This window comes from Heloderma suspectum, chromosome 6, assembly GCF_057233095.1.
Source record: "Heloderma suspectum isolate Gila_16-S chromosome 6, 16-S_ref, whole genome shotgun sequence".
NCBI lineage: Eukaryota > Metazoa > Chordata > Lepidosauria > Squamata > Helodermatidae > Heloderma > Heloderma suspectum.
In genome coordinates, this window is record NC_139463.1 from 11195218 (window position 1) to 11209226 (window position 14009).

At 43.7% G+C, this 14009-nt stretch overlaps 1 protein-coding gene across 5 annotated transcripts in view; it reads left to right on the forward strand.

Moving 5' to 3' along the window:
• GRAMD1B (GRAM domain containing 1B) overlaps nt 1-14009 on the forward strand; it is a 180918-nt gene that overhangs the window by 12963 nt on the left and 153946 nt on the right. For 4 of the 5 annotated variants that reach the window (XM_084803613.1, XM_084803611.1, XM_084803612.1 and 1 more), the window contains exon 2: nt 11868-11945. In XM_084803613.1, coding sequence (XP_084659739.1) covers nt 11868-11945 — 78 coding nt within the window. The remainder of the gene's footprint in view (nt 1-11867; nt 11946-14009) is intronic. The other variant, XM_084803615.1, reaches the window with a different exon arrangement.

Here is a 14009-nt window from a genome sequence, read left to right on the forward strand (position 1 = left end):
TCCACATATAATTCCCCCACATATATCGCATTGAAGTCAGTCGGCCCCAAGGCTGAAAAAAATAATTTTATAGGAAATTTCACACAATAACATTATCCCCAGATTTACGGGCTCAAAACCTCCCCTGCAATATGAGTGCAATTTTTCATCTCATGCGAATAACGTTTTGTATGTCTGTAATTGAATTCCAGTACAAAAATTGTATTCTCTGTTGCTTAGTGGTAATCATCATCCGTTCCTTTTGTTGTTTTCCCCTTCGAAGATGGAACTGGTATGCAAAGGGAGTAAGTAATGGATATGTCTGGATTTATATGTTCCAATGCAGGGAAGTGATTCTACTCCTGCATCATTTACTGTTTAAGTATGCAAACATTAAAAACAAAAAAGCTAGTTTGGTTTAAAGAATCTACGTCCATTCAACGTTTTCTACTGCCAATAAAGCATCCTTGGCCAAACACATTAAAATTAGACAGAAGATATACTCCTTCACAGTCTTAAAATTATTTCTTTTAATCAGGCTTTTTGAACCAGGGTTCCAAAACTTCATCTTCAGGGAAGAGCCTCAGGTAGGTAAGGACTAAAAGTAAGCATTGGGGGAGGGAGGAGGCATGTGTTTATTGAGCTCCTATTCTTCTAGCTTCAGTAGAAGGAGCAGTAGTTAAATGCCACACTGGAGGCATTCAAGACAAGGCTGGACAGCTATCTGTCGGGGATGCTCTGACTTGGATTCATGTGTTGAGCAGGGGGTTGGACTCGATGGTCTTGTAGGCCCCTTCTTACCCTACTATTCTGTGATTCTAGGATTCTGTGATAGTCTGCTTAAAACTTTGCAGTTGTTGGCACAGTCATAGACACTGAGACAACATCCAGTGAGAGGAAAGGGGAAGCATCTGTCTTTTGTTCTCCACTGGCCTCAGTTGAACTGAATCTCTGAACAACAATGAATTTAAGAGGAGGTGGGTGTCAGGGCTGAGCCATATAGGTAGCAGAGGGGAGCCAGGAGTCAGAGGGATGAAGTCAGGTGTCAAAGCTGATGAACACACTGAAACACAACACAACAAAGCCAGGAAGACTGTTGTTGCTCAGGCAAAACCGCAGGGCAAACAGGAAGGCCCAATGGCCACTGTAGTGGACAAGCCCAGTCCGGAGCCTTCCCTGCCCCATGAAGATTCTCCAGTATGCCGTTCTGGTGGCTTAATAAACAGGGCAGCTGCATGCAGAATTGAGGGTTCCTCGTTGAAGCGTTGGTGGCTCCTGATAGTGGGTTAGCAATTCAAACCTACCCTCTATGTTTGCTTACTAATGAATCCTATTACCACAAATGTCATTTTCTTTCTTCCTTTTTTCTTACCTATAGATTGGTAAATGGAGGTCTTTAGTTTAGCGTACCCATAAACTGTTCTCTTTTTTAATTCAATTACTTCGTTCTTTGTTGCGTTAGGATTGTTTCAACTATTTGCTTGAAATAGCTCCCAGAGAGCATAAATCATGCAAGAAGTAACAGCCTCCTCTGCAGGGCATACTTATGATGTAAATGCTGCATCCATTCAGTCCCCTTTCACCCAGTGAGCGAACTTTGTTGTGAGCATGATCCTTGACTGCCACCAACTCAAGAGAAAGGCAAGGCTGAACAAGAAACCTGTTTGGAAGGTTTAATAGTTAAATTGAATTGGTTAATTTTTACTTACACTTTTTGCAACTTCTGCATCTCTTAAAATGGTGTGTACAACATGAGTTGCAATTGGCCTGTGACCACAGGAGGAGATAGCAGATACATTTGTCACCAAAGTGAGCTGGAATTGGTGAGGAAATCGTGAGCCTGGTGGTCAGAGTCTAGGCTCCGCTGACCAAGATAGGAGGTGCTTGCATGTCATTGATCCCACTGAGCTTTGAAGGAATGAGGTAAGAGTCCTGTTGGTTGATAGCTCTTCCCGCTTTATGCACCACAAAAACATCATTTCTATTTCAGGTCATTTAGGTCTATAAGAAAAAGCCATAAAGCAGGAATGGGCATTCTGCAACCTACAAATAATTATCATCTGTGCAGCACAATCCTCTGCGTACTTACACAGAATTAAGCCCCACTGAACACAATTACAAGTAATTGTGTATAAGTAAATGTGCATAAGATCATAGCCTTATTCTTTTCATAATTGAGGAAATCCTTTCGTCCATGAAACAAATGACAAAAGAATGTGCAGAAAGGAAAAAGAGAGAGAGAGAGAGAAATCTCCATGCATTGTGTGAAGCTGGAAGGCATCCTTTCTCTGCCTGTGGGTGTCTGGATATTCTTGTGATGCAGCAGTTAGCTGGTGTATCTTCCAAACTGTCGTTTCAAGATGTAGCTACCACCTATGTGCCTCCTCTTAAATTCCCTCTCTGGCTGACTGTAAACCTTCCACAGATGTCCACTGGATAACAGAAGCAGGACAGCCTGGAAACAGGAAATCCCCATATCCGTGGAGTAGGTGGCAAGAAAGATAACTTAGACTTTACTTGTGTGTGTGTGTGTGTGTGTGTGTGTGTGCAGCCTCCCCCATTCTCCCCCAAATGGTGAGAGAATGTGTCCCTTGTCCCCGTCCAGGCTCCCTGCCCGCGCCCCGGTCTGCTTAATTTTAGACTTACTGTTTTGACTTTGTCATGGATATTGTACCCTTGGGGCAGATCGGAGGAGTTTACATATGTACGCGTGTGTGTTTGTTAAATTTGTTTGTTAAACCACCTTTCCGGTATATGGTGCTTGGCGGTTAACAGCAATAATATAAATACAGTAAAATACAAAGTATAAAACATAAAACAAAGCAGGTGAAACATCAATAAAATAAATTAAAACAACCGGTTAAAACCGATGAAACATTTTTACAAATCAGCCTAGGGGTCAAAGGCCTGTCTAAGTGACCGTGCTCCTTGACGGTGCACTGTTCCCGGAGGCACAGGTGTCTTCAGTGGCTAGAAATGCATTTTACCAGCTCTGGGGAATAAGACCGCTGCAGCCATCCTAGGACAGGGATAGCTTGACCACAGCAGTCCATACATTGGTAACTTCCCTATTGGATTGCTGCAATGCGCTTTACATTGTGGCCACTGGTGTGATCACATCACTCCAGTGCTGAAGAAGTTGCACTGGCTACCAGTTGTTTTCCTGGCCAGATTCAAGGTGTTAGCTTTGACCTTTAAAACCTGATACAGTTCCGGCCCAGCCTATCAAGGAGCGCCTCCAGCCACAACAGACAGGCTGCTCAACAAGATCAGCCTCGGATGGCCTTCTCTCTGTCCCATCAGCCAGGGCAGCTAGGCTGCTGGGAACGAGGGAGAGGGCCTTCTCTGTGGTGGCCCCCACTCTCTGGAACTCCCTCCCTAGGGAACTATGCCCCCTATGCCATGCCCCCTCTTTAATGAGCTTCTGCCATGTACTGAAAGCTTGGTTATTCAGGCAGGCATTTGGGGTGGGTTAGGGTATTTTTAAATAATGTTTAATGTGCAATTTTACTGTTTTAAATTGTACTGTTGTACATCGCCCAGAGTGGCCGGGTGACCGGCCAGATGGGCGAGTAAGAAGTTTAATAATAATAAAGAAATACATAGGGCTGATTTTAAAGTTGATCTAGAAGATGCAGTTGCTGCAGAATACCACAGCCAGGTTGGTAATGGGAGAGGCTTATCACCAGCATAGTACACCTATGCTGAGGGGACTGAAGCGGCTGCCTATTTGCTGCTGGGCCAGGTTTAAGGTTTTGGTAGTTGCTTACAAAGCCTTAACTCAGGACCAGGATACTTAAGAGATTGCCTGATCCTCTCCCGGCCTGCTCAGTTGCTGCACTCATCAGGAGATACCCTCCTGCTGGTCCCCAAGGTTTCAGAGGTTCAGTCCATCATGGTTCAGAATGAGACCTTTCATGTTGTAGTGTCCTCTCTCTGGGACTCCCTACCACTACAAATTAGGCAGGCACCGACCTTGCTGGGTTTGGGGCGCCTACTTGAAAGCATAGCTTTTCCAACAGGCGTTGCCAGGAAGGTAATCATGTTCTCTGTATGAAGACTTATTTTTGTGTATCACTTAGGGATTTCTTTATTGGCTAGCTCTACACTACTACTTTATAGCAGTATTGAAATGCACTGATAATTGTTGGGGCACATTCCACATTAGATATACCACTCTCGTAGCGTTATTTCCTGCTTTTTATTCCCCATTATCCAATATACCGCAACAAATGTCATTGTGGGCCATACAAGGTATAAATGTGCAAGAGGGGTATAACATTACTGTGAGGGAATTCTACAAGGTGTCGATATGGCCATAGTAAGTGATTCATAAATACTGTTAAATTTTTTAAAAAGGTCTTTGCCTACCAGGAGAAGATCATCAGCCAGGGCTAACTGATGGCAAGGAGTTCTGGACCCTGGGGGCAACCTTCAAGAAGGCCCACAGTGAGTGTTTAGTTTTCAGCTGCTCAATGAAGTTTTCAGTTGCTCAGTGAGCAGTGAAGTGGGTTGGAATTTTAACATTTAAGATCTAGTTAATTCAAAATTTAAGGGAGAAATATGGTCCCTGTTATGACAGTTTAGCCAGTACTTTGCAGGACCTCAGTTTGCTTACCTGAAACCTTCTAAGCAGGAAAGGATAATGTTTTGTTGACACATAAGCAGATGGCCTATGTACTTAAACCACTTCTGAGGCACTCATTCTGCATAGATATGAAGGGAAATAGATGGAAGCATAGTTAATCTTAAGATGCAGAAGGTTTGGTTTTGAGTTCTACTTGAGGTTTGAGCTTCTCCCTACATCAGAAGTGACTTTATTTATTTTGGGCGCAGAAGGCAGCCCTTCTATATTATACGAGGGTCCTGGACATGCCAGAAGATTGCTTCCCCAAGCTTTGCTTAAGCGAACAAATGAAGAAGGGTGGCTGGGCTAAGTCATGCCAAGAGTTGCTAACCTCCAAAAACCTTCTACCAGATACTTTTACTACACTGGGAACCAAAAACAAATTGAGGGATTGGATTTATGGAATAGATAACAGGCAGGACCTAGATCTAATTAAAGTTTCAAACTTTTCTCAGTGGTATTTGTTTAAAATGGATCATGAAAGAGCTCAGTACCTACAAACTCTTACTTTTGCTTCTTTGAGGACCTCATTTACAGAACTACGCTTCCAAATCATGCCCACAGCATTCTTGGATGGAAGATATTGTCAGGGTGGACACTAAGCCCATAGAATCCCAGAGTAGTTCTGATTCTGAGGAAGAGCAGCTGCTCCTGGGAGAGGAGCGCGCTCATCCTTCCCAGGGCCAACAGCTGGCAGAGATTCCTCCCACCGGCATTCCTAGTATAGATAGCAGTCCCGGGAGTGAGAGAGCGCGGGAAGCAGAATTGCTGGACGCGCAATGCTGACGCAGGGAGTGGCGCCAAATGGAGGGCGCAGAAAGGAGGTGTAGTGCCCGGTTGGCACGCAAACAATGGTTGCGCCCAGAGGATCCAAGGGAAAAGGGGAGGGACTCTCCCTAGCCCATAAGTTCAGGGTCTGCCAGTGATTCTCCTTCAAATGGGGACCAACTGTTCCAACTTAGGGCATAGGTACCCTGCTGCTCATATCTAGTTGCTAATAGTAGAGTTGTTAAGTTGTAAAAGAAGAATAAAGCTTTGAAAAGAATCCCTTGTCTGTGTCTGGACTTGGCTACTAGATTAGACTGAGAGAGGCCTCCAAGGAGCCCTTGACAGATATAGGCATGTTCCAAGAAACCTACGGTTCTGTGTCTGTGGTATGGGAGAGGTAGAGGATATCTCACATTATTTACTGTACAGTCATTTATATCAAAATCCCAGGGAGAGATTTCTGGGACAGATTTTGGCGTGTGAAGATTTGTTGATTACTGTCAGACTGCGACCCTTATCTTACACACAAAACAGCTTTGTTTGCTAAGGCTGCAAAACATCTTCATGCAGTCACTTTGAATGCTATTGCAGTGGACTGTGCCGCTGATTCGTTAACCTGATTCTGTTTACCTTCTGTTATTATATGATATTTTAAGTTATGTTGCTTGTGATGGCTATTAGTCAAATACAATAAAATGTTCAGACTCAGACTTTATTTGTTTAGGGAGCGATTCTGTGCATCTTTAGATAGAAAAAGGTCCTACCACATTTGCTGGACATTTTCTGCCTAACAAAAAATGCTGTAGGACTTCTTTTCTGTCTAAACATGCATAACATTGCACCCTTATTTATCCTTAGAAAAGACATAGAGAGTTTTGCTTGACAGTTGGTTGTTGTCAAGATGTAACCCGCTGGACCAGTGGAAGTGGAGAGCTCAGAAATGTGGGACAGCACAGAGCAAGACCTTGCAGACATTTGCTTTGAATTGCTTTTCTCTTGAGGAAATGACATTTTGTTGAAGCTTCATGCCTAAAAATCGGAGTTGCCGTGTGCTGCTCTTGTGTGGTATCTGTCATAAAACCCCTTGGAGCCCCTTACAGTGGCTCATGCATGCTTTGCCTTTCTGCAGTCTAAAGGAATTGACGTCCTTAGATTTTGGAGGCTCTAAAGGCACAATCCTATGCATGTTTAGACAGAAAAAAGTCCTACAGTTTCCAGCATTGCTGGGAGCTCTAGGGCTTTCCCTCCTACCTAATCATGCATAGGGTTGCACCCTTAAAGGCTCTCCTAGTTTTGAACTTGCAGATCTCAGCAATATGAAGGTCAGATATACAATATTTTCATCTTTCCTTCCTTAGACCTTTGCAAGAACATTTAAACGTTAAAAGAGAAGGCTGATAAATTAAAACATAGCAGCTACTGTCAAAGGCTGGCATTTCCCCCTCTTAGAATCATAGAATAGTAGGGTTGGAAGGGGCCTACAAGACCATCGAGTTCAACCCCCTGCTCAATGCAGGAATCCAAGTCTTCTTCCCCTCCAGAGGGCCCAGTCCTGATCAGCAGCCCCAGCCTCCAGCCTCTGAGGAAGAATGAGCAGCAACTGCAGCTGCTTTTCTCAAATCATGAGGAGTCAAAGTGGAAGAAAGGAGGCGGATGAGGTGTGGGTGTCAGAGAGAGTCATCTTTTTTATTATACTTGTTTACGCATTGCTGTGCATGTACCACTGAAAAAGAAATGATCTCTTGAGTGTGTGCTTTCTCAAACTTCCTGTTGTCATTCCCACGCACACTACACTTCATAAAGCAAACTATCTCAGTCATTTGTTTTGCAAAGCATTGCGATAGGTAGGGGTCAGAGACTTGGAGCACACACTTCCGGGACTGTTTCTTCTTATTTGCAGAAGAACATAAGAAAAGCCCTGCAGGATCAGACTGGCGCTGTTCACACAACACACTAACCCACACTCAGTGGTTGAGTGTGGGCTGTTTGTTGAACCGTGGGTTAGTGTGTTGTCTGAATGCAGCCAAGGTGGCATGTTAACCATGCAGTGTGTCTTGTTAACTACCCTGAACAACCCAGCAAGAAACCATGGTTTCTCAGTGTGGGTTGTTCAAGAAAAATAAGCCACACTGCATGGTTAACAAGCCACCCTGTGGAAAATGTCCTGAGTTCAGACAACACACTAACCCACAGTTCAACAAATAACTCATGGTTCAACAACAACCCACACTCAACCACTGAGTGTGGGTTAGCATGTTGTGCGAACCCAGTCACTGAAGATGAAATTAGATCAACATCCTCCTTCCCACAATTGCCAACCAGATGCCTCCAGAAGGCCCCCATGGTGTGACGGTGATAGCCCTCCCCTGGTGTTCCTACCAAGCAGCTTGTTTTCAGAAGCATACTGCCTTTGAACCTGGGGGCTCCTTTGAGCGATCATAGCTAACACCCGTTGATAGACTATGTTAAACAAACCTCAAGATTTGTCTAACCTTGCCATGCCTACTCCTGTACATCTGCATGAATCATTAGCGAACACTCTTCCGGTAATATACCCACTGAAAAGCTGCTTCATTGTAGGTGAATGTGCAAGTACACCCTAAGAGCAGGGGAAAAGCAGGCAGAAGCATATTAGAAATCAGAGAAGCTAGCTAGGAGGTGGAGACACTCATAGAGCTTCTTCTTTTTTTACACCTCAGACTATATCCCAACTGGGAGCTAGATATAGTACTTGGCAACTGGTAGGAAATGGCCAGGTGGACATAAGACCAAAAGAATTTCCCTTAATTGTGTAACAGGAACAGCAGGGAACTGCAGACCAGAGGCCTTTGCCTCACATAAAGCTTCATGTGCGCAAAAGGTGTTAGCAGCTGAAAAGCAAATGATGACATCTTGTGGACAGAGTATGTGGCTTCCCAATAAAAGTTCCATCCAACTCAACTTGTTTTTAACGGACCCATCGGAATTTCATAGATTCTCCATCAGGCATTAAATGTTTAGAACACAAATGGAATTAGCCATGTCATATAGACAACGACACTGGTGGTTTGGGGGAACTGTGACAAAGTCAGATGTATAACATTGGGACTGTTGATGCAATGTTGTTGCCTTTTTGTTCTACTGTTTCAGGAATGTTTGTTGTGGAACTAGTTCTGGGGAGAGGAGGCTGAGTTAGGTGTCTGTAAGAAGTATCCGGAGTCAATGCCAAATGATAGTTTAAAACATTATTATTTAGGGAGGGAATTGCTTTTCTAAGTGCTTATGGGTACCACTGGTTCTTGTGCCACTTCCCTCCTTATAATCGCAAGCACATGCTTGCTGCAGGATGGATTGCATGGAGAAAGTGCAACCACAGGGGCGGCCCGTCCTTATTGGCAAACTAGGCAGATGCCTAGGGTGCCAAGTGAAGTGGGGTGCCAATTTTGAGGGGAAAAAATACCCCCAAAATACATGCGAGTACAGAGGGAATATGACTGAAGCTGTTGAGGTGAGCGAGGTGACACGGGATGCCCTGCTCTGCTGCTGCTCCCAGTTGGAGGCAGGGAGTGAGAGGTTCCCCCGAGAGCAGCTGCACTTGGAGGGCTGAGCCTAGGGGCCGGCAGTGCCTTGTTGGCTATGCCACCCTGGGGATGCAACCAGGGCCCTTCTTCCAGCGACCTCTCTTGGGCGTTGTGGATGGGACTTCTGTTCCTTCGCAGAGTGGACGGCTGGGCTCATCTCCTTTGTTGTTTTTATCACACCCTCCATGCTGATACAACAATTTTGAGTGTGTTCTATTATAAATGATAGCATTTCTGCTTCCGAAGATGCGTGTGTGTGTGTGTGTTGCCTCTTCATTAAATGGAAAATAGGAGCAAAATGTTTCCCAGCTTACAAAAAACCTCAGCCTAGATGTGTTCTTGGGCTTGGGGGTGGGGGCTCCAATTGCATGGTTCGCCTGGGGCGCCAGTTGATGGCAGCTAGGCTAGGGCCACCCCTGGCAACACCAGACTGAATGGACCTCAGAATTCTTGGTGTGTCTGGTTTGGGGAGTTGGTGGAGATTTCCTATCATTTCACGATATGGCAACACTGTTTAATAAGGACAGCAGTCTTCCCCAACCTGGTGCCCTCCAAATGTGTTGGACTACAACTCCCAGAATCCCCCAGTTAGCCAGCCAGCTAGCTAGCCAGCTAGCCAGCCAGCATTCCTTCATTCCATTTCTATACTGCCCAGTAGTCAAAACTCTGTGGGCTGGTCACAACATGGTAAAATATAATATAAAGCCTTTAACATACAAATATTTAAAATGGTTTGAAACAGTTCAAAACAATTAACAATAAAACTACCAGGATCCATAAATTAAACAGCTCTATTGTATGCTGTCAAATGCCAGGAAGTATAGGGAAGGCTTAACTTGGTGCCCAAAAGATGACAATGTTGGTGGCAGGTGGACCTCACTAGGGAGAGCATTCTACAATCGGGAGGCCACCACCGAGAGTGCCCTCTCCCTTGTTGCCATCCTCTGACCCTCCCTCAGAGCATGGCTGACTGCGGGATTCTGAGAGTTGTCGTCCAACACATCTGGAGGGCACCACATTGAGGATGGTTGGGGAGTTGTTATCCATTACTGTCATTCCACAAATTCAAATAGCTCTAGCGGAGCTAAGTTGAATCTTTTTGTTGTGCAAGTGGTTGCCGATTAAGGTTGCACAACTGGCTGTGCAAGGAGTTGTGCAACCCGTCGAGCAAGCAGTTGCACAATGGGGTGCACAAACATAATGCACAACCTCTTGCACAACCAAGCCTGCGCAAATGTAACTTTAGTTGGATTCTTCTCTTGCACAGAGTTCAGAACATAGTTTCCGCTAGTGTAACATCATTTGTGCTAACGGAATGACACAGTTGGATACTGCCCAATGGAATTAAGCTAATATAGATGGATCTCTAGAGTAAATTGTAGTACGGGTTATTTTGTAGGTTGATTTTCATGACAGCATGTGCTATCAGTACAATACTGTTTTGGAGCCAAGCGCTAATTTTAGGGTTATATGGGGAGCTGGATATCATCCCTAGAACTGATAGTTCAGTTTCAGAATGAAAGCCCAATCCAGTCCTATGGATATTGAGGAGTCAATATTCTAAACCTTGGGATATATTGTGGTGAGGTTTAAATGGAACTTTGGAGCATAATTTTTCAATCCTCTCTCCTGCCACAGTTACAATGTCTTATTTACCTTGTGTTTACAGGTTACCAGGTGTGCCTCTTCAAGCATGGGGACTGGAATTATTTTTATTATTATGCAGTAAAAAATACAGTACCATGTATGAGGATTGAAACAAAAGATTGCGGAGAGTACAGTGAAGAGTAATGGGCATTGCATGTCACTCACCTCATTTGCAATAGACGGTGACATACAAAGTCCTTATTCTTTTTAAAGCTATTATCAAATAGGACAAGATTTCAAACAGGGTTTATGCAAATATCTTATTATTTATTGTTTATTATAATGAAGAAAATGGGAAAATACATAAAAATAAATAATTTTTTAAACCCCTGTAACACATCTGTAATGTGCTAAATTTCTCTAGAATAATGTCATTTTAGATGGTTGTAGTTTGAAGCAACCAGTACCATTGGAGGTCCTAATCTGTAATGTGCTAAATTTCTCTAGAATAATGTCATTTTAGATGGTTGTAGTTTGAAGCAACCAGTACCATTGGAGGTCCTAATCTGTAATGTGCTAAATTTCTCTAGAATAATGTCATTTTAGATGGTTGTAGTTTGAAGCAACCAGTACCATTGGAGGTCCTAATCTGTAACGTGCTAAATTTCTCTAGAATAATGTCATTTTAGATGGTTGTAGTTTGAAGCAACCAGTACCATTGGAGGTCCTAATCTGTAATGTGCTAAATTTCTCTAGAATAATGTCATTTTAGATGGTTGTAGTTTGAAGCAACCAGTACCATTGGAGGTCCTAATCTGTAATGTGCTAAATTTCTCTAGAATAATGTCATTTTAGATGGTTGTAGTTTGAAGCAACCAGTACCATTGGAGGTCCTAATCTGTAATGTGCTAAATTTCTCTAGAATAATGTCATTTTAGATGGTTGTAGTTTGAAGCAACCAGTACCATTGGAGGTCCTAATCTGTAATGTGCTAAATTTCTCTAGAATAATGTCATTTTAGATGGTTGTAGTTTGAAGCAACCAGTACCATTGGAGGTCCTAATCTGTAATGTGCTAAATTTCTCTAGAATAATGTCATTTTAGATGGTTGTAGTTTGAAGCAGCCAGTACCATTGGAGGTCCTAATCTGTAATGTGCTAAATTTCTCTAGAATAATGTCATTTTAGATGGTTGTAGTTTGAAGCAACCAGTACCATTGGAGGTCCTAATCTGTAATGTGCTAAATTTCTCTAGAATAATGTCATTTTAGATGGTTGTAGTTTGAAGCAGCCAGTACCATTGGAGGTCCTAATCACTTGTGCCTCATATTTTGCTTGTTTCTACAGCAGCCAACAAAGCAGCCAACAGAGCAGTCATGATGATGATGCTTCCCGATTCCTGAACCCCCGAATGTGTGATGACAGGTAGGTTCCTGGGGGAAATGGCAGCATCGGTTCAGTGTAGGGGCAGCCCCGTAGCCGAGAATACAGGCTTTGTATTCAGAGTGCCCCAGATTCAATCCCTGTCGCCTCCAGTGAAAAGAATTTCAAGTAATAGGGCTGGGAAAGACCTATTCCTGTAGCCTGGGAGAGCTGCTCCCAATTAACATAATTAGACGTCTGATGCACTATTGCCTTCATGCCTGCTTATGGGCTTCCTAGAATCATCTGGAAGCAGGATGTCAATTCAGATGGAACCTTAGTTTGAACCAACAGGGCACTTGTTATGATAGCAGAAGCTTCATGTATTCATAGAAGAGGTATGCAGACTGAAAATTGAAACTATTGTCTTGTGTTATTTGTGTTTGGCTAAGCTAGGGATCAGTAGTTGATGGTCCAGGAACTGAAACTCACCTCCAGAAGTGTCTGCCACTTCACTTGACAAATCGCTCTCCCTCTTCTCTTGGAATCATAGAGTTGGAAGGTACCATGGAGGACATCTTATCCAATCCCCTGCTTCTTGTAGGATCTGCACTGCAGGATGCATCCCTTTCTTTGCTTAAATACCACCAAAATACCAACAAAGGAGAACCCACCACTTCCCAAGGAAATCTGTTCCGGTGCTGAACTGCTGTCACTGTTAGGAATTTTTTCCTAATATTTAGCTGAAATCTGCTTCCATGCCATTTGCACCCATCTAGTTCTGCCCTCTGGCGCAACAGAGAACAAGTCTGCTCCATCTTCAGCATGGCAGCCCTTCAGATATTTGAAGACAGCTATCATGTCTCCCCTTAATCTTCTCTTCTCCAGGCTAAACATACCCAGCTCTTTCAACTGTGCTTCATAGGATTTTATTTCTGCACCCCTCGCCATTCTGGTGGCCCTCCTCTGGACACTCTCCAGTTGGTCATTATCCTTCTTAAAATGCAGTGCCTAGAACTGGATACAGTACTCTAAATGTGGCCTGACCAGCACAGAATAGAGTGGAACTATAGGGTCGTATTTTGGAAGTACGGAGGCCAGATGAATCACGGGCACAGTTGTCTCCATTCTTCTCATCTTCTGAGTCTGTTGTTGTATGGCACTGGGAGGAAGGAAAAAGAACACATGCATACAGATGTGTCCTTGAAGGGAATTCCCTCTCCTCTTTCCTTGTGCATTCCATCATCTTTCTCTCTTCCCCTCCCATTGTATGAGGCAGTGGGTCAGGTAGGCCTTTTAGAACGAGAGATGTTTGGCATACCGTTCTTCATGCCTTGCTCAGAATGTCTCACTGTCAGAACTAGCTGCCAATTAGGTGCTGTGTTGTCAATTTTGCTTCTTTTCCTCTATGAAATATAATGAAAAAGACCTACTGTTCCTCATTAAGTCTGGAAAGGTGCAGGCTGGAGGAGCAGTCTTGTACACTGCTCATCAGAGGCAGCCCAGTCATGCTAACATGTTGAGTTCCCCAGCACCACCAGCTCAGTAGAGTAGGTAGCTTCATTTCCATGTGGAATGAGCCACTTATACAGTTTCATGATCCTTGAATGCAGTGGAGGCTGGTGGCTGCAATGTCAGTGGGGCCGTGAATCCAACCTGGGTTTCAGTCAGAACCAATCAGAACTCTAAAGGAGCTATCCAAGGTGCTGAACCCTAACCCCCAAATGGGTTCAGTACCTTGCATAGATCCTTTAGAGTTCTGGCTGGTTCTGATTGAAACCCAGAGTGAATTCACATCCCCACTGATAGAGATGTAAAATTTCCAGAAATTTGGAGGCTGTGCGAAAAAAGTGTTGTTGTTTTTTCCAGAAAAAAATTGAAATTTGGGGAGAAATATATATATATATATATATATATATATATATATATATAGTGGCTTTTACAGATCTAAAGTCACTTCATTGCTTTGGGACAGCCTTCCTCATCCTGGTGCCCTCCAGATATTTTGGACTTCAGTTCCCATCAGCCTCAGGCAGCATAGCGCATTGTAATCCAGAATATCTGGAGGGCACCAGGTCGGGGAGGGCTGCTTTAGGAACATAAAGCAGCCTTTCCGTTCCTAAAGTT